The sequence below is a fragment of the Dasypus novemcinctus genome, chromosome 1 (genome assembly GCF_030445035.2).
Source record: "Dasypus novemcinctus isolate mDasNov1 chromosome 1, mDasNov1.1.hap2, whole genome shotgun sequence".
NCBI classification, from domain to species: domain Eukaryota; kingdom Metazoa; phylum Chordata; class Mammalia; order Cingulata; family Dasypodidae; genus Dasypus; species Dasypus novemcinctus.
The window spans coordinates 199,333,004-199,358,689 of record NC_080673.1 but is presented as its reverse complement, the minus strand read 5'-3'; the positions used below and the strand labels follow the sequence as shown (position 1 = coordinate 199,358,689).

Genomic DNA, 25,686 nt, shown 5'->3' with positions numbered 1-25,686 from the left:
AAAACAATGGGGGGGGGGATTAAATAAATAAAATAAATCTGAACCAAACAAAACTAGTTTTCTTTCTTCTTCTCTGTGACATTTTTAAGGGCTACAATCATGAAAAGTCCAATCTTATGGATAATTAACAGTAGATTAAATTTGTTCAACTGTAAGTTTCCCAAGTGTCTGTAAGCTAGTTAAAGTCAGCTAGTTCCATCATCAACTGGCAATTTTGCCTCAAAAGGGAAGACTTAAAATCCTTCACCTGCCCCTCTCCCCATCTCTAATGAGGACCTGGAGTTCCCACACCTACTGCTACCCAAAAGATGTCTCTGTCCATGTCTGCAACCTCAGGCAGACTCTCACTCCCTATCCCACATCCCAGCTATGTCCTTTCACAGCTTGTAGCTTTTTAATTACCAGCCAACCATGAAGCTGAATCCCAGCTATGTGACTTTGATAGCATCAGAGGATGGCACTGGTTGGCCTGTGAGATGGTTTATAATTACTTCTGGGTAACGAGGAGGGAAGACACACTGATTATTCAGCTGCTGCAGGACTCTGATCTCAGGGTGCCCACACTATTGCTTCTCATTTCCCCTAGATTTGGTGGGATCTACGCTTATTAATTCCTACAAATTAAAATGAAGGCACTCCCTGTGGTTGAAGGTAGGGGTTGTTCACACATGTCATGAAGGAAAATAAGGACCCGGAGTTTACATGGAGTTTTGTCATTCAGACATATAGAGGGAAATATCATTTCTCGAGCATCTTTATGTGTGTGTGCTGGGCACTGAGTTGGGCCTTTCGAAAAAACTTCTTTTAGTTCACCTCCCAGTAATTCAAAGAATTTTACTACGCAAGGTTTTGAAGAGAAAACATGCCCCTACTAAGCAACAAAGTCACTTAATTTGGTGATGTGTTTCTGTTGAGAAAAGCACAAGTGTAATATCCTTAATTGTTGAGAGGCATTTTAATATGGCACAAAGACCATGGATTTTCAACTCAGAGAGCTGTGTCTTGAATTTGGGAAAGTTGCTATCACAGGGTGGGTCTCATGGGGTCTCATGGGAAGGGTATTCCTAATTGCTTTCATTTTCATAACTAAAACTGAATTCAAATGAGAAAAGCATGGCAGGGAAGGAGTATTATTTTGCCTAGCAAAATGGATGGGGTAAATGGTTAACATTGCCTTGAAGTTGGCTTTGTTGATGTCAACACAAAAAGGATCTGTCTTACAGCTTCCTAATTCACTATCCTGGGAGGTAGTGAACTCTTTATCCTGAGAGTATTCAAGAGGAGTCCAAATTCTGTCTTACAGAGCTATTGACAATGGGTTTGCAATCTTGTGTGGAAGCTTGAATTCTGTACCTCTAAGACTCTAACTCTAGAACTCTAATCTTGTTGTTTTCTTTTGTTTACTCTCAAGACTCTTTCCAACCTGAAAAATAGGTTCTCTGGTGCAAGAAAAGAAACACCAGGCTATTTCAGATCATTTGATTAAACCTGTGCTCCTGTGAAGTAATAAACTATCATAATAGGATTGTTTCCTTATGACAGCACATATATGCATGGCATGCTGGGAACGTAGTGAAAAAACCGATGGTAGTATTCATAAGATATAAAGTGATAAGTTCAATATTGGTGAGGCAACTGTCGCATAAAACTGTATAGGTAACAAGTCAGGGAAGTGGATGTGGCTCACGCAGTTGAGTGCCTACCTCCTACATGGGAGGTCCCAGGTTTGGTTCCTGGTGCCTCCTAAAGAAGACAAACAAACAATGAGCAGACATCAAGCAAAAACAATGAGCAAGACAACGAGCAAAACAAATAGCAAAAAACAAGCAAAAACAAATGAACAGGGAGTGGATGTGGCTCAAGCAGTTGAGCACCTGCCTCCCACATGGGCGGTCCCAGGTTCAGTTCACGGTGCCTCCTTGAAAAAAAACAAACAAACAATGAGCAGATAATGAGCTCAAGCAATGAGCAAAAACAATGAGCAAATAGACAAGGGAACCATCTTGGGGAGGGGGACAAAAAAGAACTATGTAAGTAATAAGTCAAAAGTCCAACACCAAGGGCAAGATGAAGCAACCCATGGGATAAAGTACAGGTCCCCCCTCTCTTATCCAAACCCCTTAGAGTCAGGTGTGGTTCCGAAGTCAGAATATTTTGGGTTTTAGAAAAGTAATATGGTGAATGCATGGTGTATTATTATGGGGTCTGGATACCTGGTCGTTGCACTCAACTTCCTGCAGTGAAATATGTAGATGTCCGCACTGAGTGGGACAAATAAGGACCATACATAGCTTCACCTCATTTCAGGCCAGGTTTTGCTGTCAAATTAGTTGTGAAAATCTTTCAGTATTTTGAAGGCTGTTGACTTTGGAATTATGGATAATGGATTATGAACCTTACTTAAGGAGTAGCCTGAAAACATCAGGATTTTGAAGAATATTTAATAATGTGAGGCAATGCTCATGAGACAATGTTATTAATGGAAAACAATATGACTTTTAAAAGAAGGTTTCCTGAAATTTTAAGAGTTACACACATAGATATAGAAAAATGACAAGAAATTTGCAGACAAGTAGTGTTTATTTCTGGGTACTAGGATAATTGGGTGATTTTCATTTTCTTCATATTTTTGTGTATTTTATAAAATTTCTATCATAACCAGGAGTTGTTTTAACAATGAACAATGCCAGTTTACCTTTCTACCCTTTTTAGCTTATTTTAAAGTGGACACTTTGGGGCCACTTGCTCTTACATTAGTCTCCAAATTCGGGGTGTTGAGAGTAGAGCATCTTTCCACTTGAGTTCCCAAAGGCGCTTGGCCTGGGCAGGCTGTTGGCTTACTGGAAAGGGCCTAGAAGCAATCACTCTTGTGACCTCGATCTCTTCCCAAACACTCAGAGCTGCAGCACTGTGGTTCTTATCAGTTCTGTCCAGAAAGATGAAGAGATCCTGGAAATCACACCCAACACTCCTTTATTCAGCCCCCATGGTGTAATGGGGCATCAGCAAGGTTCATCTTCTGTCCTCTAACCATGCGGATATATTGTGATTTTATGTCATGTAGATGATCATTAGGGAAGCTGCAAGGTTTGTTGGTGGCATCAGTGTGAAATAGCCTGCTCATTTCAGAAGCAATTGAGAATCATGACATGGGGCCCCTTCTCACAAGCCCTTCTTGTGGAGCTTTCCCATCACTTTCTACGTAATAATAAAATGATTTGCTTAACCTATGGCTAATGCTCTCGGAGGACAGGGACTAGGTCATATTCCTCCTTATAAGTAAGGCACCTAGCCCAGTGCCTGAGAGTACAAATTCAGAAAATGACTGTAATGGAAATGATACATTTATATAGAAATATGTGTATATATATTTGCATTGTATATGTACACACACAGCCCCTTACCTCACTTATATATAAAACATCTATCTCTTTGTCACTCATCCATGTGCATTCACTCATTCATTCTTTCATTGTAAAAGGCCCAATGAGGGACTGTAAGAATTAGTCACAGATACACAGGAGATTTAGAAGTCAGGGTAGAGAAACAGAAGAAAACTTAAATAAATGTTTTTCAGCTCTGGCTGCACCTTAGGCTCAGTTGAGGATTGAAAAATAAATAAATACCAATGCCCAGATCCCTAGGGCAATTCTGATTTCTTTGGTCTGGGGAGGACACTGAAGTTGTTTGGTTTGAGCCTTCCTTATGATGCTCAGCCAGGTTTAATAGCCACTGACTGCCTTGAGTCAGCTCAGCTAATGGTTTCCACAGAGGAAGGGGTACTCACTCCCAGGCACAGCAGAAAAACCAACAACAAAACTCTGTGTGTGGTACGGGTGGTTGGGGAGGACATTTCCAAATGACACTGTGCAAAGGCTGATGTGTGGTTGCCTCTTCCCAGCCCTCACTATCTTAGCAACTACGTAGACAAGCACCTCTCAGTATGCTGGAAGGAACTGGTGTGGGAAACCACCATGCTAGTCCAGCACATCTCAGACTTCACCAGGTGCAGGAATGGCATGGCACATCTTGTAAAAATACAGATTCTTATTCAGCAGGTCTTGGGTGGGGTTTAAGATTCTGTATGTCTAACAGGCTCCCAGGCAATGCCAAAGCTGTAGATGCAGTTTGCACTTAGATCAGCAAAATCTGGCAGTTCAGGAAACAATGGGCATGAAATCATTAAAATGGAGTATAATAGGGTAGCTTTACTTCCACTTATGTGGTGCCAGTTTATGTATTTCTCTTTAGTGTGCATGTGTATTGGAGAGAGGTTCTAATTTTAAGGCTTTTCTTAGGAATATTGGGATTTCAAAACCTACCTAAGAGTAGGGAAGGCTTTTGGATAGATGAAGAAGTCTCAGGGGTCTAATTAGGAGAGGAAAAGAGTGCCCTAAACTTTGGGAAAGAAGAAGAGACATGATTTAGCAAAAGATGCTCCTAAGTGTTGAGGTTTAAGAGAGTCAAATATGTGGGCTCCATGTTGGTACATCTTAAGAAGAGAAAGCCTGTGGTGGTGAAGTGATGATGGTTTTCTCTGCCTGGTATACATATTGCCAGTTTCATAAGTGAGATGACTTTAAAGCTGATATAATAAAGCTACACTTTGGAAAGCTTGATGAGAAGCAATCTCTAAGAGGCCAAACTGCTTGGCTAAACAATAAATCATCTACCGTCCTCATGACAGGGGACATCTTTCCTCTTTATAAGGCAGCCATTGGCACAGAGTAGAATCCCAAAGGCTGTGGGACCAAAGGTTATGGGTCTCAATTAGAAATCCACATGGAAGCGCATAGAAAATATTGCCAAACTATCCGATAACCCTGCATTGTCCACTAGGAGAGATGTAGATCTGGAAATAAAGCCTGCCTTACTGTTTATTTCATCACTCCAAGCTTTTTATCCATTTATCTTATAATGAAATTAATGTTGGCCACATTTATCCTCAATTACAGCTTTGGGTTTGAGAATTCATCATCTTTGTTATGCAACAACAGAAACACCAGCCCATGCTGAAGGACACTAGTCTAACCTCCCTTGTCTTGCCCAGCTTCCCAGAGTGTTGGGATAATGGAGGAGCACTGAGTTTGGAGCCAGGCAGACTTGAATGCCAATCCCAATCCATCTCTGCCTTCTGGGCTAGCTCAGAAAAGCCACTAAGACAAGGAAGCTAATGCTCAGGGAAGTAGTGATGACTGCCATTCAGTACCACCATTAAGATCAAGAAGGAAAAGAGGGTCAGGGAGCAGAGAGGAGATGCCAGGTCAGTTGGATTCCTGGTCAGGAGAGGAGCACACCTGTACACCATGCACAAGACAGAAACTTCCTGCTACACATCTCGTGGCAAGAGGGCAAGCTCCAGCTTCTCTCTCCCATGGGCGTGGCTGTGTGTCAGGTCACCCAGCCCGGAATCTGTGGGCAGCTGCACTGGTGGTGCTCACAGCTCCCTCTGTATCTCTGAACATGGGCTCTTCATTCACCTGTGAGGCTTAGGTAGTACCTGCAGACCCTGCCCAATTACCAGGCTTTGTCTGGAATGGGGAGTTTTACCTGGATATCCAAGCAATCTCCTTCCTGAGGCCAGATCCTGCTTTCCAGAGAGTTAAGCAACCTCCCAAATATCATGCAACTCTAAAATGACCAGACAAGGCATTTAAACTAGGTCTACCTGACTCTGAAACACATGTTCTTTGTAGTACAGTTTGCTGCTTCTTGTTTTGCACTGGAGGGGAACAACGATGCTATCTTACCAATTGGTAAAATAAAGAAAGCACTGAAGTAGAGTGATTTTAAAAGTACAGATAATTTTTTTTTTCAATTTACAGGTCTTTTTTACTCATCAACATTTCTTAAAACATTGAAACCTGCTAACTTTTACAGTATTCCTAGATATCTGGTACAGGATGGATTGTTTTTTTTTTCTGAATTGGACACCACATTTGGTTATCATAAACTAATCCCATCACTCACTCAGGGTATTCTGTAGAGAAAAAGTTAAAATCCAGGTTCTCATCTCCTGGAACAAATGCGTTAGCCACTGCCCTTTGACTGGGACCTTTGCACGCCTGGTCACATGAAGGATTTCTGGGTGTCCTTCTGGCATCCTGGTACCCAACACCCCTTCACCCCCCACCCCACACCCGTGCTGGATGGGAACAAGTGGCTGGTCTGTTAAAAACTTCTCTGAACTCCACAGCTCACATTCTTAAACCCCACATCTCCAGCTCAGCCTTGACACTGAAAGTCCCCTTCCCATGGTGGGCACATTTCCATGATCTGATTCTTCTCCCCACCAGGAGATGGGAAGTTAGGATACACAGGGAGGACACTGTACTTACTGCCTGTTCATAGTCCTCGGTATCCGGCAAATGAGAGGGATCTTCAACTCAGCCTGGGGAGACAAAAGCAAACTCATTACTGGTGGACCTTACAAATGATGTTTTAATTCTGGTGAACATGCTACTGTCGTTTCTTGTTAGAGTCGGGTACAGGTGCCAGCTTAGAGGAAATGACGGAAAGAGAATCAATCCAGGTCAATAATTGGTTTATTCTTGGAATGCCAGTAGGGGAGGGGAGTTTTTCCTCCTGGCTTGCTGTCCTCTTTCTGTCAGCATCCATCCCATCAGCCCCGGGGAGTTGAGCTTGGTTTTCCCTGGTGTGCAATTGTGAGCTTCCCCTGGGCACCGAAGGGCATGTTAGCCCAGGCTTGGTTGGCTCCGCTCGGGGGAACCTGCAGGCTCGCCAGAGCATGTGGGAGAAGGGATGCTTTCATTTCAAAGTTCCGATGAAATATTTATTGGAAGCCACATTTATATGCCATCTTCACATGGGATGCATCATTTTATTTGAACCTTACATTCGCCCACATAGGAGACATCGTTGGCCTGATTTACCATATAAATTAGCTGCAGAGACCCTGGCAGTATTCATTAAGGGCTTCATATCAATGATTACATTTAATCTGCACAAAGATCCTCTGTGGTATAAATTATATCACCTGCTGTATCAGTCAGGGCTCCATCAAGAAACAGATGGCACCCTCCAGTTGGGTCATTTGAGAACATTCCAATAAAGAGACTGCTTAAAAAGTGTGGAGAGGGTGCAGGGAAATTGCACAGGACAGTGAGGTACCTGGGGTTGGAACAGAGGGTGCTGTTTCCACACCTGGGACCAGAGGCAGGACTGGGTGAAAAGAGGAGCAGTGGCTTTCAGTTGAGGGGCCTGTAGGGAGGGGACTGTGGTGGCTGGGACAAAGGACCCTCTGTCACTCTCCTCCTGCCCTGGATCTCCTGATGTGCTCTCCCATTGGCCAAACCGAACAGGAAGTCAGAGGGTGAGTTTATATCCATAAGCTTCTTGGGACTCCCAGCTGAGTGCAGTGGGGTAGAGTGTAGATTTACAAGGGGAAAAAAATAATAGAGCTACCCAGCAAGCAATTGTTCCACAGTTAAGGAGAATGAGGCCCAATGGATAAATTATGTACCCCAAATCACCCAGCTATGATAAGAGCCCAGATCCATAGGACTCAGAAATCCCATTTCCTAGCCAGTGAACATATTGCACCCCACTGAGCATTAGGCACTTCTAGGTCATTCTATCATTCACCTCTCCTCCCCGTCATCCATCCATTTACCCAACCATCATTTATTGAAAACTTACTTTGTGCAAACATTGTGCCAAATAATATATAGTCCCCGATCTCAATACCTAATACAATTTCTGCATCTCTTCATCTTATAAAAAAGCGCTGTGTAAAAACAGATGCATATAAAATGAAATAAAACAAATCCTAACTGTGCCTAGGAGAGCTGAGAGAACCTTCTCAGGGAAGTAATGATTGAGACTACCTTGCAGAATAAGTCTGGTCTGCTAGGGTCAGAACTAGGAGGCATCCCAGGCCAACAGAGTGCAATGTGCAAAGACTGGAGACCTCGGAATGCACTGTGTGTCAGAGGGGCTTTGGGCAGCTGGAAGGGACCACAGAGGTCAGCCTCTGGGGGCTTGGCAGTAGCTGTAAAAGAACTCGGGAAAATCTGCCAAGCACAGTGTATGCCAGGGGGTGGGATTTGGATTTGAGCCTTGTGATCTTGTGGCAGGAACTGCAGGAAACTTACTAAAGAGCTGGGGCTAAGTCCCAGGGTCTACAGCCACAATCACATACCCCTGTCTATGCTTTTAGGTTATGAATGCCAGCAGGGGAAGCAGAGGTGACAGGCTTACATCTAAGGAGAGTCCTTTCTAGGTGGCATGTAAGTGTCTGTTTTATGGCCTTCTTTGGAAGGTGTTTGGGTATGGGAAAGAGGACTCAAACCTCTATCAATGTAATATAAACAGTGCCTCTCCAATGCCAGGGGAGGCCTGGACTGGCAGGTGAGATGACTTTTCAGTTCCAGAGCTAACTAGCTGTATAGTCTTGAAACTGGCACTTTCTCATTTATAAATGGTAGCACACCTGTCTTTCTTTTATCGTAACATTTTAAGTGTGGAATAAGCCGATATATGTGAAAACGTCTTAAAAACTGTCAAATGTTGTAGCAGTTTGATATTGTTTATGAATTCCAAAAATAGACACTGGATTATGTTTGTAAATTGGTCTGTCCCTCTGGATATCTTGGATTATGTTGGATTCAGAGGTTTCACTTTTACTTGATGAAATAATGATTAAGGCTTTGATTGGGCCATGTCAGTAGGATGTTGAGTCTCTGCCCACCAAGGGGGTAGGGACTCACAGAGAAAACTATATGACAGAGGAGTTAGTTGGTGTTTGAATGCTGGAGCTCCGGGAAATAAACATACAGGAGAGGAACACAGAGGAGTAAAGACGACTCCGTAGACATGGCAGAGGCCCCAGGAAGAGAAAGAGCCTGATAGTCTACAGCTGACCTTGTGGGAAGAACAGAGCAGCTGAGCCCAGAGAGAAACAAGCCCTGGGAGAGAGATGAGACTTATCCCAACATACAGCTGATATTGGCAGAAGCTGGGACCGTGGAGACTTAAGAGGCAGAGGGAGGTTGAACCCTTGCAGCCATCAGCAGCCATCTTGCTCCAATACATAGAAACAGACTTTGGTGAGGGAAGTAACTTATGCTTTATGGCCTGGTAACTGTAAGCTTCTACCCCAAATAAATACTTTATGGAAAGTCAACAGATTTCTGGTATTTTGTATCAGCACCCTTTTAGCTGACTAATGCAAATGTTAATGAAATATGTTGGCTAATTGTATAAAAATGCTAAGGCTGCAAGCTGTTTCAACGTCAATTACATTATAAATAGGTTATTGACACCATTTTTGTGTATTGATATTTAGCAGGATTAAATTATATTTAGGAAAAATGTAACCCCCCTACCCCCACCCCTTTAGGAACATCTTCCATTTAAAGGTATGTGCTTGTACTGCCACTCCAGTCCTTTGAGTGCATTAATTAGCATGTTGAAGTTGTGTTAAAGTGTGCTGAAATAATTCAATCTTTAGGAAGGTCTCCACAGTAGTAATGACTGGCTCTTGGTCAGCTCTTGGGTATAGAGTGAGAGAATCTCAATACGCAGGATGGGTCCACTCCAAGGCTCACTGCCTCAGATCAAAGGCCCACAAAGGAGGTTGGAAAGCTACTCTCCAGTCCTGACTACACCATTCACTGAACAAGTCATTGGAAATCTCTGGACCTTGGTTTCTTCACCTGGAAAATGAGCAGATTGGGTCAAATAGGTCTTTTTCAGCCCAAAGACTCCATAAAGGAGTTAAAAATCTATAATCCCACCACATTTGCTGCCAAGAATGTCTTTAAAAAGTTGGAAATATATTATTAGGTTTCTTACATTTTATTCTCTTTTCCAGTAGAGCTCCATGCAGAGCAAAATCCCAGAAGGCTGTGCCAACGAGCCAGCACCTGGGCCATCAGGCATGGGCATGGGAGGGGACCGAGGGGGAAGTCATTAACTTTTACCTTAAAGTTCAGCCTTCGTAAATTATTCCACCTGAAATATCATCCCTTCTTAGGCTTGTATTTTAAGATTTTAATAAAAGTTAAACAACAACAAAAAAGGTATTTTACTAGCAGTCTTTGAACGATGTGAGCAATCCAGTGTATAAAATGAGTTAAAAAAAAATAAAATCATGATGGGAACCCCAAATTTCTGATATTTACAAAGTGAACTTCGGGGACTTGTGACCCACAACAAAGGATGTCAGCCATGTGGGTCATAGCAAGGGACAAGGGAGGGGATGCCACACAGTGAGCAGCTCTCTGCTTCTGAGAATTCTCCATGCATATCTGTTCTTAGACATTTGGTAAAGGATGTGGTGGGGAGGGGCTCTCTCAAAAAAAATCTCAGGTCCATAGGGTTTATGAAGATAGCATGTTGTAGAAGAAACAAAGACAGGGAGTGAACACTGAATGCCTATTTTGTGCCTCCTGCCCCCACCACAGGAACTCACCACAAGCCCTGTCATCTTCCTTATTTTATTCAAACCCAAACTGATAACATAGAAGTTATGCAACCTTCTCTATAACATGTGTTTAAAAAGCCTGTATTTCAAACTTGGGCCCTGACACTTCCTGGCCATGTATCTGAACTACTATTTACCTGCTTTGAGCCTCAGTTTGCTTATCTGTAAAATGGGCTAATGTAATAACTCTCTTGTAGGGTTCTTGTGAGGATTACATGAGTAAAAAAAAGATAGCTAGGATGTGGAGTAAGAGAAATTAAAACCAAATTGAGGGAAGTGGCTGTGGCTCAATCAATTGGGTTCCCATCTACCATATGGGAGGCCCTGGGTTCATGTCCCGGGGCCTCCTTGTGAAGGCAAGCTGACCCACGCCCACGGAGAGCTGGCGCAGTAAGATGACAGAACAAAAGGAGACAAGCTGACACAGAAGAACCCACAGTGAATGGATACAGAGAGCAGACAGCAAGTAAGCCTCAAGGGAGGGGAAATAAATAAATAAAAAAAACCCACAACAAACCCAATTGAATTTTAAGATTAATTAAATGCCTAATATCACTTTTAGGTTTCCGTCTCCAAAAAGGAGAAGGGGCTTACCAACTTCTCATGACCACTAGTGGCACAAAAATAGGACCTCATACTGTCTACACTACAGAATTATGTGGAAGCTTTAAAAATGAATGATACCCCAGAAACTTTGATTAAGATTTATTGAGGGATAATTTATATACAATATAGTGTCACAATTTTAAGTGTACCTTTCTATGCATTTTTGATAAACTTATGTACCCATACACAAGATAGAGAAGAGTCTATGGTTTCTTTCAAGGCAAGTGTTTCTCTTTGTCTTTGATGATTTTTTGTTGTTGTTTGTTTGCTTGTTTGTTTTAATATGATTTGCCTGAGTGAATTTTTCTGTTGTTTATCCTGCTTTGTGTTCTCCAAACTTCCTGAATCTGGGATTTGGTATCTATCAATTAGTTTGGAAAATTCTCATCCATTATGTCTTAGTTTGCTAGTCTGCCAATGCGAAATACCAGAAATGGGTTGGATTTTATAATAGAATTCATTAGGGTAAAATCTTACAGTCCCAAGGCTGTGAAAATGTCCAAATCAAGGCATCATCAGAGATGCTGTCTCAACAAAAGCCAGCTGCTGGCAATGCTGGGCTTCTGCTACGTGGCAAAGCAAAATGGCGGCTGGCCTCTGATTTCTCCTCCAGGCTCACTTTCTTCCTGAGCCCAGCTGTGGGTAACCCAGGCATATGGCTTGTCTCTCCTTTCTTCTCTCTCCTTGTTGCTTCTGCTTTGGCGGCTCCACTGTTTCCAGCCTCTGGCCTCTCTCAACTTCTCAGGGTTTTTGTGCCTATAGGCAATCCTGGAGTCCTCTCTCACATGACAGGGTCAAATGGAGGCTCTCTTTCTCTGTGTGTCCCTACTTTCAGTCTTCAGCTTTTATAAGACTCCAGTAAGAGGTTTAGGACCCATTCTGGGTCCAACAATCTAATCAAAGGCCCTAAAGTGAATTAATCAAAAATGATCTAATTAAAATATCCCTTAACTGAATCTAAACAAAAGGTCCCACATATAATAGCTCTACATGCACATGACCAGGTTAGCTTAAGAACATAATTTTCTGGGGTCCATAAAGCATCACACCAGGACACATTATTACTTCAAATACTTCTTCTATTCCCTTCTTTCTTTCTTCTTCTGGTATTCCCATGATGCATAGGTTACGCTTTTTTGTAAATGTCCTACTATTGATATTTTTTAAATGTCCCAGTAAATGCACTCAATTAATACTGATTTTCAAAGGTATGGTTGTCACCTGATGTATTAGTCAGCCACTTTGCTAATGCAAAGTACCAGAAATAAGTTGGTTTTTATAAAAGGTACTTATTTGGGGTAGGAGCTTACAGATACCAGGCCATAAAGCATAAGTTACTTCCCTTACCAAAGTCTACTTCCACATGTTGGAGCAAGATGGCTGCCGACGTCTGGCAGGGTTCAGGCTTCTTGGGTTCCCAGGTCTTCTTTTCTCTAGGCTTAACTTTCCTGGGGCTCCAGCTTAAGCTTCAGCATCAAACTCCAACATCAAAACTCCAACTTTAAAAACCCTTAACTCTGTTCTTTGCCATGCCTTTTATTTGTGAGTCCCCACTCACCAAAGGTTAGGGACTCGACACCCAACTGGTACAAGAGGTTTATATAATTACTTAATCAAGTAAACCTATGAATCCAATATAATCTAATATTCCCAGAGAAAAAGTTCAGTCTACAAACATAATCTGGTATTTCTTTTTGCAATTCATCAATAATGTCAAACTGCTACCCAGGTACTTTAACAGGCAATGAGGTAGAAGGTGATGGGTGGTGAGAGCTTCAGGTTCTACCCATCCCCCTCATCTATATGCCCAGCACCATTCACTGAAACCAGCACACTGACTGTTTTCTCAGTCGTAGGCAAAGAACCACTTGCACTCACCTAGTATTTCCAAGCCTATCATAAATTGCAATTTGGGAACAGCCCCTGCTCATAAAGCATCCTTCATATATTTAGATTTATTTCTGAGTTCATTATCAGTGACTTTTTAAAAAAACCATCTACCATGTCCAAACATTTATATTGTAGACGAGAGGAAAAAGCTGATAATCATGGCAAGCAGCAATGTCTCCATCAGACCTTTTGGTGGGCTTGAAGTTATGTACCCTAGACAAACATGTCCTTACTCTCAATCCATTTCTGTGGATGTGAATCCTTTGTAAATAGGACTTTTGATGAGGTTACTTAAGATCAGGATGATCCACTGAACCAGTATGGGTCTTAGTCTTATTACTGGAGGTCTTATAGGGAAAGTCATAGAGAAAGAGAAGCCAGACGGACCAGCCAGAAGCTGGAAGCCAAAAGAACCCAGAAGAGAAAGGAGATGCTGCTGCCATGTGCATTGCCACATGATGGAAAAGTCAAGGAATCACAGACATTATTGGCCAGTTAGAAGATACTGATCCTGGGAAGAAGTAAGCCTTCTAGCCTCTGAAACCATGAGCCAATAAATTCCTATTGTTAAACCAACTTATTGTATAGTATTTGTTTTTGTAGCTAGGAAACTAAAACAGGCCATATCTAAATGAGTAATTAAAACCCAGGTTACTACAATTGTTATACAAGGTGCAACTTATTAATTTACTCTTTACACATTTACTGAAGACTTACTATGTGCTGGGCATATTCTAGGCACTAGATATGTAGAGATCATAGAACAAGCTCCTGAGCGCATGCTCCGTACTGTTTTTTCCATTGCGCTCTGCAATGGAGTGAGATTAAATATGTACCTTATATAACAGAGGAATATAAAGTGTCAATGGAACACTATATCAGGGTTCTCCAGACAAACTATATATATATATACACACACCTGTATACAAACAGACACACACACACATATATATATGAATGTATATATTTTGGGAATTAGCTTATACACCCTTGGGGGCTGGCAAGTCTGAATTCTGTAGCGTAGGCCACAAGATGGAAACTGATAAAGGTGATTATGAAGTTGAGTTTGAATTCTCTCAGGAAAATCTGGCTGACTTAGTTGGAAATTATTGTTTCTGAGTTCTTAAGTCTTAAGTTCTGGCTTTTAAGACATCCAAATGATTGGATGAAGAGACTCACATATATTGCTGAGGATAATTATCTTCATTAATTGTAGATGCAATCAACTGATTATAGATGCAAATCCACCAGTGATACACCCTCATAGTAACTATCTGGCCAGGGCCTGCTTGGCCAAACAACAGGATGTTATAATCTAGTCAAGTAGACATATGAAATTAACCATCACAAACACAGAGGAAAATATGCCTAGAAATGGTTCACAACATTCCCTCTGGAGTCAGTAAAAGCATTTCCTTGCCTTTGATACTCTCCTGAGAGTAAATCTGACCTCCCACCTGAGGCAAGAAGCAAACGTCTGCTTTTACCAGAGAAGAGATAAGGGAATTGGTAGTAGAAGAGAGGGCAGGACTTCTAGGCTGGGAACCACACAGGCCTGCAGATCTTTCTCTAAGGGACTCTGGTTTCTAGAGCCTGTCCTGGATGAAAGAGCCTCCAACATTCTCAGCCTTGACTCAGTCAGTAACTCAGAGACATTGTAGGGCCACAGCAATGGGGAAAATCTCTTTATATTTTGCACATTTGTTTTCTGTCGCAATCTAAGAATCAAAGTATTGTTTTTCAGTTTTCACTTACTTGTTTTCTGCAGAAATAAAACCTAGACAAGACTTTCACTGTCAGAGAAGAGACACTCAGGTGCCGCCTGTCAGTCTTGCTTGTGGAATGCAGAGCTATAGCTGGGCACTTGGTGCAAATGACACCGATATGTCCAGAGTCAACCCTGCTTTGGGAAACTGGCAGAAGCACTCAGGTATCCCAGAAAGGAGAGTGCAGCCCTGCACGTGGGGGCCACAGTCAGAGAAGGACAGAAGGGGAGGAGACCTTGCCTATGGAAACAATGCTGTGTGGAGATGTGTGGGGGTGCAAAGGGGCCCTCGGCTCTCAGGGAGTCCAGAGCTGTTGGGGGGGGGACGACCCTCTTTTTGGATGCCTAGGGAAGATATCGGATGCATTAAAGGCTAGATGCCAGTGCAAATCTAATTGTTAATACCAAGCTGGGCTCCAAAATTACTTGACTGTATATTGAGCTCTAAAGCATATGCAAAGGAGCCAAAATATACTCATTAATTTACCTTCCGTGGATTTTATAGGCTAAGGAGAAATCCATGGAGCTCCAAGGGATCCAATATGGATCCCCATTTAAAAAACACTGCTAATCCCTAAACTGCTTCCTTACACATTCCCTTTACTCTCCTAAAGATATGAAGAGGTATGTCAAAGAGTGGGCCATGGCATGGCAGACTTCCTGGAAGTAAAGGAGCCCTGCTTCAACCAGTCATTTTGGCCATAAAATCCCCCAGTTGGAGAGTTGATGGACCCAATGGTTATGTTTAATTCATTAAATAATTTGTATGTTGAAATGAGACCTCAAGGCATTTTATAAAGATAATGGACTTGATGGTTAAAACACAAAGGTATTTCAGAAAAATGAAATAAAGGAAACTGAGCTCTAGAGATGGAAATGGGCTTAAGATTCCCAAAGAACATACATTAGATTAGGCACTAAACCCAGATCCCCGCTTCTGAGTTCAGAATGCACCTGGGGTGTCAGTGAAAGCTTTAGGGAGGAAAGACTCGTTTTATAAATAGATTGGATTTGGGTGCAGATCTTAATCGGTAATTAATTAATTCCCCTATGGTATTGTAAGCAGTCTAAACAATTGGAAATACGTAAAGCAATGTACCACATTTCCTTGTTATTCTAGAGAACTCTTGTTGCCCACTGGGAATTCACCAATGAAACCAAGCTTAGCCTGCAAAGACTCATTTTATCATAACTATTTCTGCTGTATTTCACCTGATCTGAAATTAATATTTCATGAAGCATAAATAATATTTTTACAGTAAAGAATTTTTTTCTTGCTCTTAAACATTTCCCACTTATTCCTTGATGACAAAGCTTATAAAAATACTCATCTCTGCTTATCCCAAAGTTAAGAAACATTTTCTTTATGAAAATATGTCTGATTAGATATAGGAACTCACCAAAAACAAACTAGGAATCACTGAAGAGAATATTAGAACCTGTCACGGAGGTAAGATATAGCTGCGCACTAAAATTGGGTCAAAGCCAGAGGAGAAGGTCTAAATGAAGGCTTGATGTTCTTTTTTTCTCATTAAAACAGGAAAACAAGAGCTGAATATAAAACATTTCTACCAATCAGCTCGGTATATCTAAGATGATGGATGCTCTTTGGAGTTGAGGGAGGTAGTAACGTGTATATTTAGGGAAGGGGGTCTGGATGTGTGTGTGTGTGTGTTTGTGTGTGAGCGTGCATGCACTCTTGAGTGGACACGTGTGTGAGCGTGCATGCACTCTTGAGTGGACACGCTGTTGAAACCAACATTTCTCAGATCCAGATATCTATTAATATGGTCACAATTCAGAGTTATATGCAGTTTTCTTCTATTTTCATATTAAAAATGAAAAAGTTACATTCTAGAGATGCTCATATTTAGAGGAAAATATATGCTGATTGGATTTGTAATTCTATACCCTGGACAGGGCAATCAGCTAAATTTAATTAAATGTAACATTTAATTTTATTGGATTTCCAGTGAGTGGAGGCATTTGAAGTCAAATGGATTGTTATTATAGATTTTCTTTTGAGGAATAAAGAAGACTGTTCTCCTAGTTTTTCTGCTGTAAGTATGAGACTATTTTTAAAAATATTTTGCAAGTGTCTTGGAAACAAGTAACTCCCCAGAGTATCTCAAGGCAACGTCCATGTGCATCCATTTTTATTTTAAATGATTTTGCAAATACCCTTAATAGACTGATAAAATTTATAGTTTCTGAATTTATTACTCCTGGTGTTTTATTTTTGTTTTTGAAGGTCATCTCCAGGAAGCGGACTTGGCCCAGTGGTTAGGGTGTCTGTCTACCACATGGGAGGTCCGCGGTTCAAACCCCGGGCCTCCTTGACCCGTGTGGAGCTGGCCCATGCGCAGTGCTGATGCATGCAAGGAGTGCCGTGCCACGCAGGGGTGTCCCCTGCATAGGGGAGGCCCATGCGCAAGGAGTGCGCCCCGTAAGGAGAGCCGCCTGGTGTTAAAGAAAGTGCAGCCTGCCCAGGAATGGCGCCGCACACATGGAGAGCTGACACAGCAAGATGACACAACACAAAGAGACACAGATTCCTGTGCCGCTGACAACAACAGAAGCAGACAAAGAAAAACACGCAGCAAATAGACACAGAGAACAGACAACTGGGGTGGGGGGAGAAAATAAGTAAATAAATATAGCTTAAAAAAAAAATAGAAAGTCATCTTTTCTCTCCTACTGCTTGATTCTGCAGAGCAAGTTCCATTTCTTCAGTGGTGAGGGTTTTTTCTCTTTCCTTTTGTTTCATTTTGTAGTAAATAGTCTCTTTCTCCATTCTCTTTTTTTTCTTTCACTGATTTTGTTTTACCATGTTTTATTTTTTACCACTGTTCTTTCTCTTTTCTTCCTTTATAGCTTTCCTTTCTTTTTCTTCCTTTGCCTCCTCTTTCCCCCACCTTCCCTCTTTCTGCTCTCTCTTCATTAAAATGGTTTCACTTTTGACATAGAAAGAGCTGTAACAAAATTAAATATAGTTTAGCAAGAACCTAGATAAAAGTTTCCTTATAGGTTTTGGAAGGTTTAACTCTGTTTGCCTCACCAATATCTTCAATTGGATTTTAAATAATGGAAGGATAATAGTGATTATGGTTATAATACTTGTAATCTGCATGCTGTACCTAGATTAATCAAAGTATAAATAACTGTCATGGATTCTCCACTGATTGACTAAAAGCTTTGGGGGTTGGGGTTGGTTACTAAAGGCAAGTTTTAAGAAAAAGAAAGATGAAAGGAAATATGCTGAAATGCAGGCATTGCTAAACATATGCCAGGAATTTTCTGAGGAGCTGTTCCATGATAAGAATAGCCTCAAAGTGGTTTGAAGGAAATTTAAATCAAAATAAGGGGGATAAATGCCCAGGTAATCAAATGAAAACTGGACAAAGGTGCAATAATTTATAATAATGATAATAATAATAATACTTTTTACTGAATACCAGCAGCCCATCCAGGACATTCTGTTTAATGCAGACTCCATTGTATGGCAATAATCCAAATGACCCAGATATTTCAATATTGAACAATTCTGTCATTTTATTCAGTGAGAGTCCCTCTGAGCCAAATCTGTGTAGTGAACAAATGTACAATATGGATCCAGATGAGATCATTGCTTCATTTGTAATGTCAATACATTTAGAACTTAGCTTCTGAAATAAACATTCTCTTATATAATTAAATATTTCTCTGTCCATTCTTTTATGATATTATTCGGGATCACCCATCTAGCAATATGTGAGGCAAATCTTTAAGCCAGTTATGCTGATGAGTGAATTGTATGACTTGAGTCTCAGTTTCTCTTCTGATCTCAAAATGGGAATATATTTGCTCATCTTCCTTTTCTTATAGGATTGTCTTGAAGATCAAATGAGATCATGGAAGTGAAAGTATTTTGTAAGCTATAAGCTATTATACAAGTAGAGTCCAACAGATAATTTATTAAGCAATTTCAATACATCAGTACCATGAAAGACCTTGGGATTTAAAATTGACAAGGAAGGCATTCTAAATGAATTACTACCATTTTTCATTAAACCTTAATATTTCCAGAGGATCAGTGACTTTAGAGAGTTGTAAGATACTACCAAGATTTTGATAAATGAATGATTAAAACAAATATGGAAATGCTGAGATTAGCTTTCTGTACAACGTGACTTCTTTATGGTATAATTCCAAAGGAGGGACAAAAGGCCAAAGAATTGAATGAAGTCTTGCTTGGTTGTAGAATAATTTCATGACAATACCAAAAAATGATAATAATAGTCATTATCATTTACGCTGCACTTACTATTAGCTGAATGCTCTAATATGCAATTTACATCTCATTCAATTCTCACACAAACATGGAGGGTAGATACTACAATTCCATTTCATACACACAAACTGAGGTTTTAAGAGATTAAATAACCCGACTGAGATCATACTGCTAGGGAAGTAACAGTCTGAATTCAAACCCAGGCTATTTCTTAAAGACTGGACAATGTGATGTAGTAGAAAGAATCTGAAAACAGAAGTAGGCGTTTGGGGTGGGAGAGTGTGGAGTATTCTAGATGGAATGCCCAGAGAGATTGAGCTTGTCAGGAGGTCCCTAGACTGGCTAAGGAGTGAGGGTGAACTCATCTATAAGCAAGCCATGGGCAGACTTGCTCCCAGGTGCCTTTCAAGATGGCAGACTCTCAGTAGCTTGTTGAATCCAGCTATTGCAATTACATAGCTCTGACTTTGTGCTCACCAAGCCACTTCTCACAGAAAACTGTAATCTGGTTTTCTATGTAGATTTCCATAATGGGAGGAAACATGCAGATCATTTGACTTTATGATTTGAGTACATTTTAACACCTGATCTAAAGCATGAAAGATGGACGCATAAGTCAGAATGCCAGAGTGGGGAAATTCTCCTGAGCCTCATCAACTCTGAGTGCCTTGGATGAAATCAGCCTTCCGAATATGCAAAGCTAATGACTAAATGTGATTCTTTTGAGACTCCACTGAGGTTCATCCCTCTCAAAGGGTGCGTCTGCCGTATTAGCCAGCCCTTATCTTTATCTCACACTAAATTCTACAGACAGCATAATATTACTAAGGTTTGGCCGCAAACAACTTTTTGGCTCATCTTAGTCCACTTATCAAATAATGCCAAGCATGGTGAAATTCCATTTTTCATGGTTAGGTGCTAGGGAAACAATGTTTCAATTAGCATGACCAATGAAATTAAAAAATAAAGTGCCCACAGATATTTTGCTAATACTTGTGGTATATCTGGGAGTCCTAAGATGCTGAGGATTAGCCTGAAAGAAAGTGATTTTATGACCATGACCCTAGACAAAGCCAGGAGGGAACTCACTGATGGAGCATGGTGCAAAGAGCTTTCCCTCCTAGTTGCTAGGTATAATGGACAATGAATGGAGTCTCTCCGAACCTCAGTATCCTCTTCTATAAATAAGAATAATTATACTTACTGAAAAGATGAGAAATAATGCATATTCATTGTCTGGCACATAATAGGCACTCAAATGGAAATCTACAAATTCATTTTTATTTGGAGAACATGATTTAAATTAAACAGAATAATCATGATGGTCATTCCCAAAGTATGCTGAGCTTAAAAGTAACAAAAAAAAAAAAACACAAAAAAACAAGCAAAAAATCCAACAAACAAAAGCCACACAAATTATTTCCATGAGAGCTTTGTTTCCACAGTTCTATTATCCATGGTTATTTTTGTTGGCATCTAACTTGATGCATCTCAGTTTTATTGCTAGCTCAATTTGCGAAGCCACTGGACAGTTTGGTTAAATCTGTTAAAAAGCTTAACTCTAATTTAGATTCCAGTACTTATCTCTCTAATAACATAACACCTTTCAACATTCTGTCTATCTCTCCCACTAAGAGAGGGAGGTACGCAAATGGTGGAACTCTCCAGAACACAGACATTGGTAGAAGTGGCAGTTGCTTGCAATGGTGAATATAATTGCTTTATGAAGCAGGATTCAGAAAGGGTAGTTCTAGCTCGAGCTCTGCATGACACTGTACAGCTGTCATTTATCCATTTACTGAGTGTCTCTTCTGTATCACACACTGTATTTTCATTTACTTTCCTCTGCACGGCAAACTGCAAAACACATTATTATACCCAGTTTCTAATGACAAAACCACACCTACAGATAACAGCCATCTAAAGATCAAAAAATTTAGGCCACCCACCCAAGGATACACAATTAACTCACAAACTAGTTCACGTCCAGTGTTGACTGATACCAAAGCCCCCCTCCTTTCACCATGTTATCTATCCTTCTCAACTTCTCTGAGCCTCAGTTTCAACCTATTTTTATTTATTTATTTATTGTTTCCCAACCTATTTTACATGGATCCAATATTTGTCCAGTCTGTCTCATGCTACTTAGACCACTCAAGTTCATCTGTAAACCAGAAAAATAGTATCTAGCTCTCAAGACTGAGTATAGGGATTGAGTGAGTGTATTAGCATATACACCGTTTGGCAAGAGACAGCTAAATAAATACTATTCACCTTTTCCCTTTTCTAGGGCATATTTTATTATTATTATTATTTTTTTAGGTGGTATGGGGGGTTGAACCCAGGATATTGCGCACAGGAAGCAGGCACTCAATCACCGAGCCACACCTGCTCTCCGGGCATATTTTATTTTAAACTTCCCAGAACCTTTCCGAAGTTTTGTCATATCCCCCGCATACCTCAGATTAGACAGAACTAGGTTGGTCTTTCTGATCTTTGAAATGACAATTCCCTGTGATTTGGTAGTCTGTGTGAATTCAAAGGGACAACACAATTGAAGGTCTGCATCCCAGTATAAACAAAGAGAGACATCTTCATACCAGCTAAATAATATTGGTGCAAGAAAATAAAACAGGTGTTGATAAAGTTCAGCCACAACAATATCTTTTAAAATCAAAGTATTTATACTTTGATAACAGTCTCTTTTCTGCCTTCCTCCCATTTATTATTTGTTCCCACCAAGAAAATCCTGGAAAAGATGCCTCCTGGCACCCTTGGAGTAAGGATTTTATCCAAGTTTTAACCTCACCCTCAGACATCTCATCTCTGTTCAGTAGAAGGACTGGGATTTGATTCTTGGTGTGAAAGATACCAAAGTCCATGCTCTCTGCTACTCCAGTGAAGAAAACATAAAATTAACTTAGAAAGTAAAAAAAAAAAAATATATATATATATATATATATATATATATTTCCACATTATGACCTATTTTGAATGTCGGGCTGCCTTTCTAGCGGACTGCCCTAATGAAGGTCAGAAGAAAGCCAGGAACGGACCTGGTCTTTAGATTTCTATCAAGAAGCCAGGGGTTCCAAGCTCCAGGAGAGAAGATTGAAAACACTTAGTCTTTAAATATTTTATGGGAAGGTATCTTGGGTCCTTTTCCCAGCAAAATGAAGGATCTTTAAAAATTAAATTAAAGTAGCTGGCTTTCTTTGTGCCCATTTGATGCATTATATAAGAGCCAACATTCCATGTAAGAGAAAGCCCACTTCGCTCCGCGCAGCCCTTTCCTCGTGATCGTTTCTGACAGTGGAATGACAATACTGAGAGAGCTGGCTTACTTAGTTTACCTGAACAGTGTGGAGAGCACGGCAGGCCCAGGGCTGAGCTGTCTCCTGAGAGGGGGCACCCTGGCAGCATCCTGGAGAACTCGGAGAGCTGTTGATCGTAGGCAATCTGCTGAACTGTTCTCAGCGCTAAGCAATGTCCTTTAGCAGACACCTCCTCAGAAGTCCATTTTAGGCTTGGTTTCCTGTGAAATGCAGCCACAGACCTGGTGAGGTCTGACCTGTGAGCAGGCAGCGCTTCCTCTTCTCGAGTTGTTTGTGGTAAAGAGGTTGTCTGAGGCTGAGGTTGCCCAACTCAAAGGGTGCCCTTAGAGCCACGCAGAGTGCCCTCACCTAGCATGTCACGATTACCACGGCACCCTGAGACAGATAGCTGAGCAGCATGCAAGCACAGAAGCTGGGTTTTGCTAGTCCTGTTTCAAGTGCATACCGAACACTAATGATCTGTTGACTTGATATTGACAGTGGCTGCTTAAGAACACTCAAGACACATGGACCAAATAAATCCCTTGGGTGTTAGAAAGAGAGGTGGGCACTGGGATGAGAAATGTCTGGTGTTTGTTCTACCTGTATTAATTATCTCTGTGATCCTGAACAAGCCGCTGCTTCTTTCTGAACCAGTGTTCATATCTATGATTGGGGATAATATTATTTATATTTTAGAGCTATTCTAAGAAATGAACAAAGTGGTATAAATAAATATAGCAATATTCTTGGCACATATTAGGCACCCAGTATATTTTCATTACTTTGTACCTTATGTCTGCTTCACTTAAGCTGACAACAAGTCCTTGTCCAGTGCTTGCTCTCCTCTTTACTTACTACTTGATGTTCAAGTTTTCTATAAATTCTGATTGAACTGCATAACATATTCTGAAATTACCTAAAATAAATTTCCCATGTAAAAGTTTATATATTCATATGCAAATTGCTCTTATTTTAACTCAATATTCACCCCAAATATATTACTAAAATAAGCAAGCTCTCATTAATTGCTAATTACATACCAGGTACTGTGCTAAGCAATGAGCAAGCATTACTCTATTTAATATTTTCAATAACTATGTGAGGAAAATATTTTTAATTCCATTTTGTTATTGTGAAAACTGAAGCCTAGAGAAATTCAAGTAGATTCAAGTAATTTAGTCACAAGTTAGCTTTTGTTGTGTAACAAATCACCCCAACTATTAGGGACTAAAACAATACCATTTTATTAGTTCATAATGTGTGGGTCACCCGGTCAATTATTTTGGTCTGTTTTTCCTGGTGGGTTGGGGGATGGCTGGATGATCAAAGATGGTCATATTTGCATGCCTGTTGGTTGGCAGAAAGTCAGCCTGGTGCCTTAGTTCTCTTCCACTTGGCTTATTATCATCCAGCAGGCTAGGTCGGGCTCATCCACATGGTGAACTCAGGGTTCCAAGTACAGCAAGAGAGGACAAGCTCCAGTGCATAAGCCCTTTTCAAATCTCTGTTTGCATCGTGCTTGCTGTGGTTCCATTGACCAAAGTGATATGGCCAAGTCGAGAATGAATGTGGGTGAGAATGAATGTGGAATGCCACAGTCTGAGGGCTCTCCCATGTTAATCATCTACTTAATCTTGGTATATGTGGGGAGATAACTTCATTTTGTGTTTATCACTTCATGGGTTACTTCTCTCAACTACCACCTTCCATTTCCCACTTGCAGAGTCTTTTGGGTCAATGGACACCAAGCCATACAAGGATAGAACGGGGAAAATCCAGAGCACTTTGGATGTTGACAGACAGGTTAAAATTACCCAAATGTATTAGCAAGTGGTTGTCTGGCTTTGAGCCAGGGCATTGGGCATTCTGAGTCTCATAAGTAAAATGAAGATGATAATGCTTACTTGAAGGAGTAAATGTCAGGATTAAATTATTTTCCTCTTGCAGAGTGTCTAGTAAAGTGCTTAGGATATAATTGACAACAGTTCCCTTCCCTTGCTTTTCCCTGGGGCCCTTACACTGCCCCACTAAAGCATAGTATGGGGCCACAAGAAATACTGATGGAAAAATGATCAACCACGTCTGTGAATAGAGTGATGTGGGTCTGAATGCGAAATTCATTGATGTGCCAATGCTTTACACTATGAGTTTGTTGAGTTGTCATTTTCTGTCTAATCCCAGTATTAGTTTCCTAAGGCTGCCATAACAAAGAACCATAAAGGAGGTGGCATTAAGCAGCAGAAGTTTATCGCCTCACAATTCTAGTGTCAAGAAGTCCAAAATCAAGGTGTCAACAGGGCCAAACTCCCTCTGAAACCTGTGAGGGAAGACCCTCTCTTGCCTCTTCCTGGCTTCTGGTGGTTGCCACCAATCCTTGGTGTTCCTTGGCTTATGGTGCTATCACTCCAATCCTTGCCTCTGTCTTCACATGACCATCTTCTTGCCATGTCTGTGTCTGTGTGGCCAAATTTTTCTTTTAAGGACACTAGTCATATTGGTTTAAGGCCAATATAAACCACTTGGCTCATATTAATTAATCACATCTTCAAAAACCCTATTCCCAAATAACATCATATTCATGGGACATGGTGGGGGACAGGCACACAGTTTAACCCATAACATCCACCCACAGGATGAAACTATTGTGCAAATCATGTGGAAGAATTACAGGGAAAAGAATACATACACACACACACACATACAAACAAACCAAACCAAACAGAACTTTTGAGACCCAATCATATTCAAGCAGGACCATGGTTCCTGGGATAACTGGAAAAGAAGCTTTCTTTGGCTTGCAGCATCTGCTGGGAGACAGAATTGCACAGGTGTCAGGCTTTGGAGTTGTTGGCTTAGCTCAAATCCCACCTGCTCCCCAAATTGAATGAATTTAGGAAAGTTACATACCTTAATCAATTCTCCCCTTTCTCGCCTATAAAAATAGGTATTGGGAAGCGGACTTGGCCCAATGGATAGGGCGTACGCCTACCACATGGGAGATCTGCGGTTCAAACCCTGGGCCTCCTTGACCCGTGTGATGGGCTGGCCCACACGCAGTGCTGATGCGCTCAAGGAGTGCCCTGCCACACAGGGGTGTCCCCCGCATAGGGGAACCCCACACACAAGGAGTGTGCCCCGTAAGGAGAGCCACCCAGCACGAAAGAAGTGCAGCCTGCCCAAGAATGGTGCTGCACACACGGAGAGCTGACACAACAAGACGACGCAACACAAAGAAACACAGATTTCTGATGCTGCTGATAAGGATAGAAGCGGTCACTGAAGAACACACAGCAAATGGACACAGAGAGCAGACAACTGGGGGGGAGGGGGAGAAGAGAAATAAATAAATAAATAAATCTTAAAAAAATACATGATTTGATCTTTAAAAAAA

At 41.1% G+C, this 25,686-nt stretch overlaps 1 protein-coding gene across 3 annotated transcripts in view; it reads right to left on the bottom strand.

Moving 5' to 3' along the window:
• The window catches only part of CLNK (cytokine dependent hematopoietic cell linker), a 261,778-nt gene that overhangs the window by 174,427 nt on the left and 61,665 nt on the right, over positions 1-25,686 (bottom strand). For 2 of the 3 annotated variants that reach the window (XM_058301030.2, XM_071217299.1), the window contains exon 2: positions 6,339-6,391. In XM_058301030.2, the coding sequence (XP_058157013.1) occupies positions 6,339-6,391 (53 nt within the window). Of the gene's footprint in view, positions 1-6,338; positions 6,392-22,331; positions 22,472-25,686 lie in introns of those variants that run through there. The other variant, XM_058301032.2, reaches the window with a different exon arrangement.